Genomic DNA, 12,731 nt, shown 5'->3' on the forward strand with positions numbered 1-12,731 from the left:
AGAAACGGTCACCTCCTCTCCACCCAGGAAGAGCTCTCAGTTCTGTGGCCCCACATTGACAGGCTTTCCAGAGTCAACAGCTCTGTCTGGAGCTGACGTGTCTTGGCTGAAGTCAGCATTTAAGCTGATTATCTAGGTCACTGCAGCAAAAGCAGCTGCAGGCTCTGCTTAGCCAGGCAGCAGGCAGGCTGGGCGGGCGCACCGCTCTCAAGTACTGGTGCTAGGGATGTCGGAAACCTCCGGGGAACTCTTTCCGCTCAGAGTTTTCCATTTCTGAGGCTTAACATCATTAGCTATTCTCCCATCACTGCCTCCTCGGCTCTGCAGAACCTGGAAGCGCTGGGGAAGGAACATGACTCAGCACCGAGACGCTAAACCCCAACCAACCTCTGTGCTCGGACTCATGAGTGGCCATTGCAAATTCTTTAAGTAAAGAATGTGGATCTGGTCTTCGAGCAGCTCATGTTTTGTATGCATTTTAGAGGCTAAGAAAAAACTGTCACATGCTCCAGATCTAAGCATCCATTCAAAAGACCCAGGGGTCTGTCTTAGGTGCTCTGGACCAGCATCCTCTCTTTGCTCATCTTACGGAAAGCATTACTGTAGACCTCCCTGTACCATATGGCTCAAACGTCACTCTAGTTATTGTCAATGTCCTAATGACGATGTTCCTCTATTTCCTTGTTTTACAAAGTGATATGCCTCACGTATTCCATATAAGTAAGAGATTTAGGTAGAACCAATTAAATTGTTGTAGGTAGAAAAGATGCTTTTTTTTTTTTTTTTCTATCATTCATCACTCTCAGATCAGAGACCCAACAGGGCTCTTGAAAATGATCCTTGGACCATGAAACAAAGCTTCGGATTGGTTACTAGGTCACCAACTTACCCACAGCCATGTTTACATAAAACGACATCCTCCAGTCATTCATACAGCATATTTTTTGAACATTAATTCCAGCTGTCACCCCCTTGAAATTCTGCACCATAAAGCTTCACTGGGAAGCAGCTGGGTTATTAAGAATGAACATAGCTTCTCCGTGCTGTGATTGAGAGGTATTTGATGTGCCTTAGCACCGTGCAAACAGTCTGCCCAGAAAGCCACCCTCAGCCTTCCTACGTTTCACACCTCATGCTTCCCTTTGCTGTACCTTTGACTCTCTGGCCTAATGTTCACATCCATGCTGCCATATACACCCGCACTGTGCCCTCAGATTTGGCCTGTTTTCTTTCTTGCTGTGAGTAGTTTCCTCTCGGTGACAATTCTTCTCTCTGTTAATCACTGTATGCCACTCTGGTAAAGTGTTTTCCTCACCCCTGATGCTCAAATATCCTGTAACCTCTGGCCCCTAGATGCTCTTCTATCACACCCCGACATCCCACACACACACTGCTGCTTATTTTCCCTAAAAAGCCACTCTCTTACATCGGTCATGCCACTGTGGACATTTTCGCTAATGATTTTCCTGTCACCCGATCTGTTCTTCTATTTTCTCTATTGTTCTTCTATTTTCTAGTCTCACTTAGAATACTGCATTTTCTAGGTAGTTTTTAGTAGCCACTCTGAAATTGCATGTGTCTTCTGGATCCTTCTACAGTTTATTCTGCACCCCTTGGTCATACACTTACTAGCTCAACTGACAGTATCTGCATGTTAACTCATTAGCTCACTGAGGCAAGGATAAAATACCTCTGATTTTATGTATCCGACTTGAATAAATATTTTCTGGATTGATTGAAAGGTTAAGTTATACTATACTTATTTCCTAAAAGAAATGTAGACATCTTATATTAAATTGTTTAAATAATAAAAAAAAAAAAAGATGGTAAGTAGGGCTGAAAGAAAGATGTCTCCAGAAACATGTCAGGCTGAACTAATCGGGAAACATTCACACAAAATCACTGAAAAATTCCATTTAAAATTAAACACTCCGAACTTCGTGTAAGGCCAAGTTTACAAAAAAGGGAAATAAATCCCTGTGCTTTAGAACAAAGAAGGAACTAACAGAAGCAAGTGTGTAAGCTGCTACCTCAGGCTGTCTGGGCCCCTACTGGACCACCAGATGATCTTCATGCACGGCTGCATGTGAGGCTTGGATGGACATAAGTGGAGGAGAGGATTGGCAGAGCTGCAGTTTCAGTGAGAATGAGACTCAAACAACAGCAACAGGCACTACTGGAAGGAAGGCAGCTGCTCCCCACCCACGCCAGGCTGGGAATTTTCTCATTGGTATCATGCCTTTGAGAAGGATCTGAGATTCTCAGGGTAGTGCAGAAAAGGCTGAGCTGGGAAAGCCTGTCGCTGATCCCAGGTTCTCCATATACCCCTGGAGCACAAGCAAAATCAGACGATTTTATGAAGATGATACTCTGCTGGGGAAATTCCAGTTAAAATACAATTATAAAGCCTATGGAAATTATCTATGACTATGCAACACAAAGCATCATAGTCTGAAAACTGAGTCGCTAATCACTTCAAAGAATAGTCATCTGAAAGGCCACATACACACAATCATGGTCAAGATAATTGGGAATATTTACAGAGAGAAAGTACACCAAGAGTTGAAAGAGAAAAGAAACAGAATCCCTTGGGAAGGAATTCACAGGTCTGTCCAAATTCATTAATGTGGGGGCAAGAAAGAGACAATTCGTCTGGTAACATGTTTGCCGTACAAACGTGAAGCCCTGAGTTTTAAAAAAAAATCAGGCTATGTGGCACACAGTTCCAGCCAGTGTTAGAAGCTGGAGCTGTGGCTAGCTGCTTCGTGCAGACCCTGCCTCAAACAATATAGTGGAGAGCAATTGGGGAAGATTCCTGATCTCAACCTTTGGCCTCTCTGTATACACATGACCCTCTACATACACACACACACACACACACACACACACACACACACACACACACACACGTGTAACCACACACACATGCGTACTCACACTTGCACAGGCACACATAACCACACACACATATGCATACACACTCACATGCACACATAACCATAGCCTCATGCACACGTACATAAACATATATACATATATGACTGCACTTAGACACATAGACACACTCACACAGACACACGCACATATACAGACACATAACCACATACATACACATACACTGTATTTTTTTAGTTCTCTTTAGTGGATAAAAAGAAACACACAGGTTTATCCGGGATACAGAGATAGAGCTTTTCTGGCACTAAATTTTTATGAGTATAAAGAGATTTTTCTCCTTGGATTACTCATTCCTGTACAAACTGTGCCTTTTGAGCAAGGGACATGTTTGAATATCAAATAGCTTTAGAGGCTACAGCAAGTGCATTCCTGTGGCGAGACCTACAGATGAATCCTCCGGGATGATGGATTCCCTGCCCCCTTAGAAGAGAAGCTGGGCAGGTGCCCCAGTGTCCCCGAAAAGGGCTCTGTTTCTTCCATTCAAGAATCTTCTCTCCTTGTGCATTAAATATACACAATTAACAAAGAAGCCTTACTGCATCATCCTATAGGTGGAATGAAAAGTAGGGAACCAGCACAAAACACTGTTCTAGCTAATAGTTTTCCTGTGACTACAATCTATGTCTCTGACATAAACAGTGTGTGTGTGTGTGTGTGTGTGTGTGTGTGTGTGTGTGTGTATACACAACAGGAAAACTTTTTGGCTTAAAAGCAAAGTAAAATCTCAGATCCTTGGAAGTTTTGAATTTGTAGAAAAGGAAGAAAAAAGAAATCAACCATAATGACAGCCTAATTGTTGGAAATCCTTCAGAAATATTCTCAAAAGATATTTCCAAACAACTCTATAAAAACTATTGTTTGGGGACGGGAAAGCTCAGCTGTTAAGGGCACTCACTGGGTTTGATTCCCAGCACCCGCACGGAGGCTTACAATTGTCTGTAACTTCAGTTCCAGAGGATCTGATGCCCTCTTCTGGCCTTTATGGACACAGGCACACAAGTGCTACACAGATTACATATAGGCAAAACATTTTTCGATAAAATAAAAATAATGCTGGGTTTTTTTTAAGCCTATGGTTTTGACAAAATTCAAAGAAGTAATGACAAGGTAAAACATTAGCTTTCAAAGGACATTTCAGAGGAACTTAAGATAATTCAGCTATTTTTCAATGTTGTAAAGATAAGGAACAAATGTTGGAGCTCTTAATGAATCCATTGGTTGGCAAATGCAAACTTTTAAAGAATATATTCTTAGATATAGTATCATGAGAAAACCTTTTATAAATTCTGTTCTCAGGTGTTGAGTAATTAAAGTATCTGATTTTTTTCAAGTGTAAAAGCCTTGAGTTAAAGACAGACTCCTACATGATAAAGTGGTCCATGCAACACTCGTTCTGTTTGAGGACCTGTCCTTCCCACTTCACCTTCAGGCCATGTGCTGGAAATACAGCAGGGAATCTCTCCTAGGTCAAGTGATGTAGACCGTTTTGTGGGAAGGATTGTAAGCTTTGTCACAGGTGAAAGCAGTCTTGGCGGTCTTTGTCCTTGGACACACCATGGATACTCCCTCAGATTAACCTTGAGATAGACTGAGTGGAGCCATCCTGGGCCTGGAATTCAGGAAGCAGACTAGGGGGCGGGGGCGGGGACACTCCACCTGGATTATTGTGTTTCTAATTGACCCTCGATGGGAGGAGGAGACCGGCCCTTGTATGTGAGAGATGGACAGGCAGAGAGGATGAGAGGGGCAGCAGGTTCAGACCGAGCTTGAACGCCCGTTGATCAGGAAAAGGACCAGTGTGCAGGCCAGAGACACATAGGGATCCGTCCTGTGGAACGGCTGCCGGAAGGTTCACTCTTTTTTCTCTTTAACCTTTTTTCGTTCTTGTGTAAGATAGTTGGGTTGTATGATAAAGTTTAATTGTTAAGAAAGAGAGCCAACACCGTTTCTCTGCTTTAAAGGCAAGGGCTGAGATGGATGCCTTCCTCTACCAGCGAACCTCAGGAACACTGGCTCAGGGGCTTGCGTTTCTGCTGAAGACCCCCAAACAGTCATGCTGGACGGTGTACGAGTGGAGTGGGCACAGAGAGAAGAATGAAGACACGCAAAGGAAAAGACATTGCTTTGCTGTCTGTGCTGCTGTGTCTGGAAGCTCAACTCTGGGTTGTTTGTATGAACTGACACTGCTCTTTTTTTGGTTTAACCCAATTTCTCCCTTCAACAAATGTTCAGACTGATACACCTGGGGCTGAGATCTTGTGTGAGACTCAGCATCTCAAAACAGAACAGGTTCAGATGCTCTGTGTATCATTCAGATTGAAGCATCTAAAGTAGTGGGTCACAAGGTTTAAAAATAATATTCAGGAATGAAAAAGTTTTAACAGTTGCATCTTTTAATAAAAAAAGAACAAGTGCCATAAAGCTATGTAGAGAACATAATTAGAAATAAATAAATATTAGTGGGTATATCCAAGTAAGTTTAAAGCTGAATATACCCAACTACCCTATCAAAGGTTATTTTGGAAACACAACAATGTGTAGGCATAAGGAAGGTTATTGTGTAATTCAAATGCTGATTTCCATACCATCAATATCTGGCTCAGGGTTAGGGTTATGAGAATCTCCTGTCTCAATGTTGTGTAAGAACTACTCCCTAATTGTCTCTTGGTATGCAAATAAGGCATCAGACAGCCAACAGCTGAGTGAGGGAGAGAATAGGGCTGAAATTCCTGCAAGCCAGAGGAGGAGGAGTTGGAAGACAAAGTCGGGGATTCAGCCACAGGCAGATGTCCAGGAGCAACTAAGAGAGAACTCATCCGGAAAGGCCACAAAGTGCAAGTATCTCTGGGATATATGCTGGGAGGAAGCAAATTAGTTTAGAAGATTAAGAATAGAGATAATACTGCTCAGAATTGTACTGTAAAGTTTGTCAAATAATATAATAGAGTCTCAATTATTTTTTGTGATACCTGCATTAAAAGAGAAACTGAGAAACAAGCACAGTTTTATAAAATTCACCTTAACAACAATGTTCTGGGTGGAAGGAGCAAACCACAACTTTGAAAACTCACTGTAGAATCCCCTTTAAGTTAGACACAAGTAGTCAATTTACATGCTTATATTTACTTTAAACTATTTGAAATGGACAGTTTCATACAGCACAACTAAATAATAAGGTAGAACAAGTACACAGTATTTCCCTTTTCAGATTTACGCTAGAGACGGTACTATATTCATTTCTCTTAGCCAGTTATCTATTTCACATGAAGGACCCCAAATTCACTGCAGTTTTATTTATAAGATAAAGAAGTTGTAGCATGTTATTTATTCTTTCACAATTCTATGCAATATAATGTACTTTGATCACAGTTTTTCACAATTGATGAATTTCATAATTGATCATGATATTGTCTGTCTTATCCTTTCCCTCTCTCAATGACACCTTCTTTTCCCCCAACAACTTTCCTGCTTTTGGGGGGGAAGGGGTGTCCCACTACCTTTAACTGGTATACTTGTATGAGCATAGGGCTAGGGCAATTTACCGGTGCCGCTCAAGAAAAGTGGCTCACCCCTCCTCTAGCCGCCATTAACTGTCTACAGCCCTATGAGTCCTTCCCAGTTGGTGATAGACTATAAATGGGCTCAGTGTTGTTCAAGTAGCCACTGCTGCTGTGAGCTCATGGGTGCAACTGGCATGGCATGTCCAGAAGTTGGCATTTCACAGAATTTTTTCCAGTCATCTGCCCCACCCCCGTGATGTCCCCTGAGCCTCGAAAGAAGTGTTACAGATGACCCATTCAGGGCTGAGCTGAATGCTCACTTACTTTCAACACTTTGGTCAGTTACGAATCTTTAGAAGAGCTCCACAGCTCTGCACATGCAGTGTGCACTTACCTGCACGCTGTACAGGGGTTGCCGTGGTGCATTCACTTCTCTCAGGAGCCGATGGGATATGTGCCTCAGTTCTAAGAGTCTCCACGCCAGCTGTGGCTGCAGAAGTTTGGCTACCGATTTGGAGGAGCTGGAGATGCTGTTTAGCCCCTGAATCAATGTTCCACGATTGATCTTTGCTAAAGCTAGAGCCATTCTGACCTTGGATGTTTTCTGCGCTGGACCTTTTTTCTGAAAAAATAAGCTTTAAAAAGAATCTGACATATGGTTCTCTGATACGTTATTAGAATCTACCTGTAGCAGAAACTGCAGATACAACTACATTGTACACGATGTCATACATTTACTCAGTCCAATAAACACACCTCATACAATTCAAGGACGCCCCTAATTAGTTTGTATGAACACTTTAATTTTTCCTTAGGATAAATATCAAGAATTGAATTAACCAAAAGATAGATTTTTTTTTTTTCACATTTTCTTTCTGGGTTTATGGTTTTGTTTGGTTGGTTTTTTTGAAACAAGGTCTCACTATAACCTCCTTTGTCACCCTGATTGGCCTTGAATTTTCTATGTAGACCAGGTTAGCCTCAAACTCATAGAGTGCTAGCTATCACCATCTGCCTCGAGTGCTCAGATTAAAGGCATGAGCTACTGTGTCTGGTGGTTTGTAGTATTTTTACATTGATTTCACAGGCTGCTTTAAAAAAAAAAAAAAAAAAAAAAAAAAAAAAAAAACAAGATTCTTTCTCTCTTTCTCATCTCTCTCTCCCCTCTCTCTTTTCTTCCCTCCTTTCTTCCCAATACTTGGAATTCATCCCAGTAACTTGTACATGCTAGGGGAGTGCTTAACCACTGAGCTGTGTTTTAGCTCTCTTTTTACTTTTTATTTTGAGACAAGGCCATATAAATTGTGCAGGCTGGGTGTAAACTCATTTTGTAGCCCAGTCAGGCCTTGGACTTGCAATCATACTGCCTCGGCCTCCTGTTCATCTGGGACTACACTCCTGTGCTGCGGGGCCCCACTGTAAATAGTAATTCTTATCCAAGCATTTCTCGGTATCTGAAATAATCAAGCAATAGTACTTATTTAAAGCTGTCGCAACTTTAAATGGTTTGAGTCATTAATTAGAGCATGTAGAATAGGCAGAAAAGATTTAAAGAAAACGAAATCAAATGCCATATATACAGATCTACTGGTAAGCTTAAGAACATCCTAAATCTCAAAACTTCAGAAATTCTAGTAATTTCTAACAACCTGTAGCCTTATCAAGACATATAACATGTGGTTTCTTCTGCATTCAACCCAGTAGTTTACCACAGAGAAACTGCATAGAGTGTGGTTAGACTGCAATATTCCAGGCAATAGACAGGCAGTTTCGTCATCAACCTAAGCAATTTGGGGGTCATCTGGCCATAACTGAGGAAATATTGGTTAAGCGTTGGCTACAGATAAGCAACTTTGAGTCTGTAATATTTTGTCAAGCCTAAGTATATACATGCACAAGGTCTGTTGAATTGGTTTTGTTTGCAGTGAACATCATGTGCTTGTCTAAGAGCTAACATTTTGTGTATTTACTTTAAAAATAAATATACATTATCTGACTTGCGTATTTTTCTTATTGTTTAGCATTTTTTTCACTGGAGACAAACAAAACCTGTTCTGGCCCATCTATGAGGATGTATTTTTGCCGTGTTCTTACTGTCCTGATGTGGTTTGCTGTTAACTTTTTTGAAAAGTCCTGTAGCCCACAGGTGGTCTTGGTCTCCCAGGTAACGGCAACAGTAGATAGTGCCCTGTAGACAGTGGGCTGCTGAAACTGCCAGCCTCCCAGGCCAGGTAGAGGCAAGCAATCTAAAAGCAGAGTGAGTAAAACAGCACAAAGGTATAATTAATTTGGTGTCATTTTTCTCCCCTGGCTGTGGTTGAAGGACAGCCGGGAAGAAGCCATGCTGCCTGCAGCATTGAAGCTCCAGTGTCTGCTGGTCCATTTCTCCTGTGACTATAAGCTATACTTGCTCTTCTCAAAGCTTCCTCTATGTGGGCTTGGCACCAGTTTGGTTTTACTTGTGATTGCAGTTTACCTATGTTCTCCCTCACTGGAATTATTAAGAGCAGCCAGCCACGTTGCCAGGGCAAACAGGCATTGGACATGTGAGGTTTCACCTTATACACTTTGTCTTCTTTTGAAGTGACCGGTGTTTGGGTGTCCTTACCGTGGTAGCAGCTGTGAGACGACAGCCTTCCACAATCTCCTTCCTCTTGCTTTCTAAGTGTCTGTACAGGACACTTTACTTCCTTCTGTTTGTTTCTGAGACACGGTCTTGTTATCTAAGCCAACCTGGCCTCCTAGTCGTTATGTAGCCGAACTGGCTCCAAGCTCCAGCCCCTCCTCCCCCTGCCCCGAGTACTGACAAGGCAGGCACGTACTAACATGGCTTAAGTTCCTCCCAAGCCCACGGCTTGCAGTCACCGATTGTCACCATCTGTCGCTTCTTTTAAACAAACTGATTTATTCCCCCAGACGAATCTAGCTCCCTTTCCACATTTTCTTTCTTGCCTTTTGTCTTTATAGAAAAATAAGATTAATTATCATTGATAATTGGGTCATCTTAAACCTTGCATAGGGATCACATAATTTAGGTTCATCAAAACATGACGTTTGTTGAAAAAAAATTATGATTTAATATTATTTCATGCAAGCCTGGACTGCAGTAATGGCCTGTTTAGCTGTCATCATGAAATCCTAGCCTCATGACTACGGTCTTTGTTTCTCTTTAATATTTGAGCCGGTTGTTACAAATGTGATCCTGAGACGACCTGCATTCCTTTAAAAATGCTTTTTTAAAAAACAAAACAAACACTTTCCCATATGCCTTTCAAGGACTTGTTACTTCCAACCGGACCACATTTGCCTTCCCTCCCACAAACCACGGAACTGGCTCTTTCCCAAGAATACATCCTCCCTGCCTCTCAGGAAAATGATGGAGGAAAGCAAAGCGAGGGACGCAGGCGTGGTGCTCTCCTGTACTCTGAACAAAAAGCTGTCAGTGAGAAGCAGCTGCCTACACTCCTCAGAGGGCAAGTGACATGGTTAGGATGCTTTCAAGGCAGTATTAATTTCAACAAGTTTCTTAATTAATTCTAATAGGAAAAAAATTTAAAGGTTCTTCATCCTCAGCTGTCAGTTTTTTTCTGTTTCCTATGCTATTTTGTTTGTTTGTTTGTTTTAAGCAAATCATGTGTGTGAGGTTAAGCATTGACCCCAGATGAGCGAACTTCATGCTTTCCCCCGCTGGCTTGTTTAGCCTAGGGATCCAGTTAAAACCCATGTGAGAATCACGCCTTACATTGGCTCAATTGCTGTTGAACTCCATATGAAAGGAAAATGGGTACAAGCCATCTGTCCCCAGCATCTTCTCTCCCGTTCCCTTTTCAACATCTGTGGAACTTAATCAAGAGGGTTTGGTGAAAGTTGAAATTGTACTCATCAAATCCAGACAAAACCAGAGCTGGAAGGTTGGGGGCGGTGAGTACTGGGGTAAGTAGGAGTCATTACTTTCTTAAGGACTTCCTACAGGCTCGGATGAGGTCTCTTCACCTTCTACACAGTCCTGTGCTTTGTACATCTCACACTTAGGAACGGGTTTGTGTAACTAAGTTATCAAAGTGAGTGATGAAAAAAGAACAATGGATTTCAAAATGCGCAGAAAGCTCTCATTGTGTTCTTCCCTAAGGGGCCTAAGATTCTCATAAGGAAAGCAACTCAAGGTGTGGGAAACAGGAGAGAGCGTTCTTCAGGAAAAAGGCATCTATCTAGTTGAATATAAACCATGGCCTTACATCTGGTGACAAGGATAAGAGGAGTTAAAAAGAAATTACAAATTACATTTTGGTTGAACAAAATATCAGTGTTTCTAAGTTTGGCAAGAGAGAAAACACATTTTGGAATAGTAACATTTCTAGCATGTCTCTGGCTTCTGTGACCCCCCTTGAGACTTCAGTAATAGTGTCCATTACCACCCACTTTAAGCCTGTTCATTCTAGGTCCGCCATGGACACTTGTCCATCTCATCTCTTAGAACTCCGGCATTTGGCCAAGAAAAGTTTCCAGTACTTCAATGTATTTCTAGCTACTTTTCCAATTTTAAATTGAGTAAACTACATTGTCAGCTTCTGATATGAAAGACTTACAGATTTTTAATATAATAATGCAATGATTGTTTTTAATCTTAATTGATCTATGTCAGTCACCTCCTAATCTATCTCTCTGCTACCCAAGGACTTCTCCCAGTAAATAAAATTTAAAATAAATTTTTTTCTGAGGAAAAAGTAGTATTTTCTTAAACATTACTAATCTCTGCAGTAAAAATTTGTACGATACAAAAATAACATATTTTGTCTTCTTTTTGAAGTTTATAAGTCACATTACCTGATTAGACTGTGATAATCTTAGGATGGTAGGGAGGTCATCTTTAAACTCATCTAGAAGGTCCATGATTGCCTTGTGGAGCCCCTCAACTAAGAAAAGGAGAAGTTAGGAAAGATATCCTGTGACATTCACAGCACATGGAGCACTGGCCCACCTCCCAGGTAACTGGGAACACAGGGACGCCTGTGGGACTTGTTCCCATATCCCCAGTTACAGGAGGACCAGTCATACTTCTTCCGGAGAAGTTCTTCAGCACCTGCCCACATATCCACCCAATAGGTCTGACTTCCATGATGAGCCGCAACTCAGGCTCCAAGCATTAGTGAGGTGCAGGCCTGGGATAAGGATGTCCTCCACCCAGGAAAGCAGGCGAGGACGGAACCTGCCGCCGGCTGCTGGGACTCTTTGTTAGGACACAATGGGGCCTTCTGAGAACTTGTTACACAGAACCTTCTGAAATAGCTGTGTTGGTGGGAAGAAGAAGAATGTGTTTGGAGGCAAGATGGGAGGGGCAGAGGAGCCTGGGAAATGAATCATGCTAGGAACTTCCAAAATACAAAATGAGTTTTGTCCTAAATGCTACAGTGGTACTTGAATTAATGGATCACCTGAGAACAAAGCTCCCTTTGAAAGGGGTTGGGATGTGTTTAAAAAAAATTGCTTCACATATAGTTTGAAACACACACACACACACACACACACACACACACACACACACACGAGAGAGAGAGAGAGAGAGAGAGAGAGAGAGAGAGAGAGAGAGAGAGAACAATTAATCTGGAAAGACTTCTAAGCAAATACAGCTTCATCCAAATGAAGAGCAATCATAATCAGGAAACATGTTGGTTTTGGCTTGTCTTTATTTATTTTTTACAGTGTTTGTTTGTTTATTTATTTATTTATTCAACTTTACATCCCGTGAGTAGCCCCCTTCTCTCAGAACCACCCTCCTTACTACATCCCCCCTCCCCTATGGCTTGGAAAAAGGTAGCCCCCTACCCACCTGCCCCAGCTCCTCAAGTTACATTAGGACTGAGTTCCTCCCCTTCTCCAATGGCCTGGCAAGGCCTTCTCTTGTCTCTGCAGGTATTTTGAACCCCTACCCCAGCCCCATTGCTCTCACCAGGTCTCATCTTCACCCTTCTTTCTCTCTGTGTTCCCTTTTCTGCCTTGTTCCCTCTCTCCTCTTTCCCCTTCAGAGTGAGAGTTAAGCGTCCTCCCTTGGGTCCTTTTTGTCACTTATCCTCTTGGGTCTGTGCGTCGTAGTAATTTTGTCCTGTACTAGATGGCTAAAATCTGCTTATAAATGAGTACATACCGTGTGTGTCTTTCTGGGTCTGGGGTTACCTCAATTTTTTTTTAACACACCTAGGAAATCATTGCTTCTCGCTTCCCATACAAGGAAAGAACTAAATATCTGATCAGTTTGATTGAGTTAGTGTGGATGAGTTA

The 12,731-nt window shown here is 42.0% G+C and overlaps 1 protein-coding gene across 1 annotated transcript in view; it reads right to left on the reverse strand.

Moving 5' to 3' along the window:
• Positions 1 to 11,571, reverse strand: part of Spata9 (spermatogenesis associated 9) — a 21,126-nt gene extending 9,555 nt beyond the window's left edge. The window contains exons 1-3 of the mRNA XM_051172506.1: positions 11,511 to 11,571; positions 11,280 to 11,368; positions 6,850 to 7,077 (exon numbers count right to left, since the gene is read on the reverse strand). Coding sequence (XP_051028463.1) covers positions 6,850 to 7,077; positions 11,280 to 11,368; positions 11,511 to 11,571 — 378 coding nt within the window. The remainder of the gene's footprint in view (positions 1 to 6,849; positions 7,078 to 11,279; positions 11,369 to 11,510) is intronic.
• Positions 11,572 to 12,731: the final 1,160 nt, after the last annotated feature.

This window comes from Acomys russatus, chromosome 30 (assembly GCF_903995435.1).
Source record: "Acomys russatus chromosome 30, mAcoRus1.1, whole genome shotgun sequence".
In the NCBI taxonomy this organism is placed as follows: domain Eukaryota; kingdom Metazoa; phylum Chordata; class Mammalia; order Rodentia; family Muridae; genus Acomys; species Acomys russatus.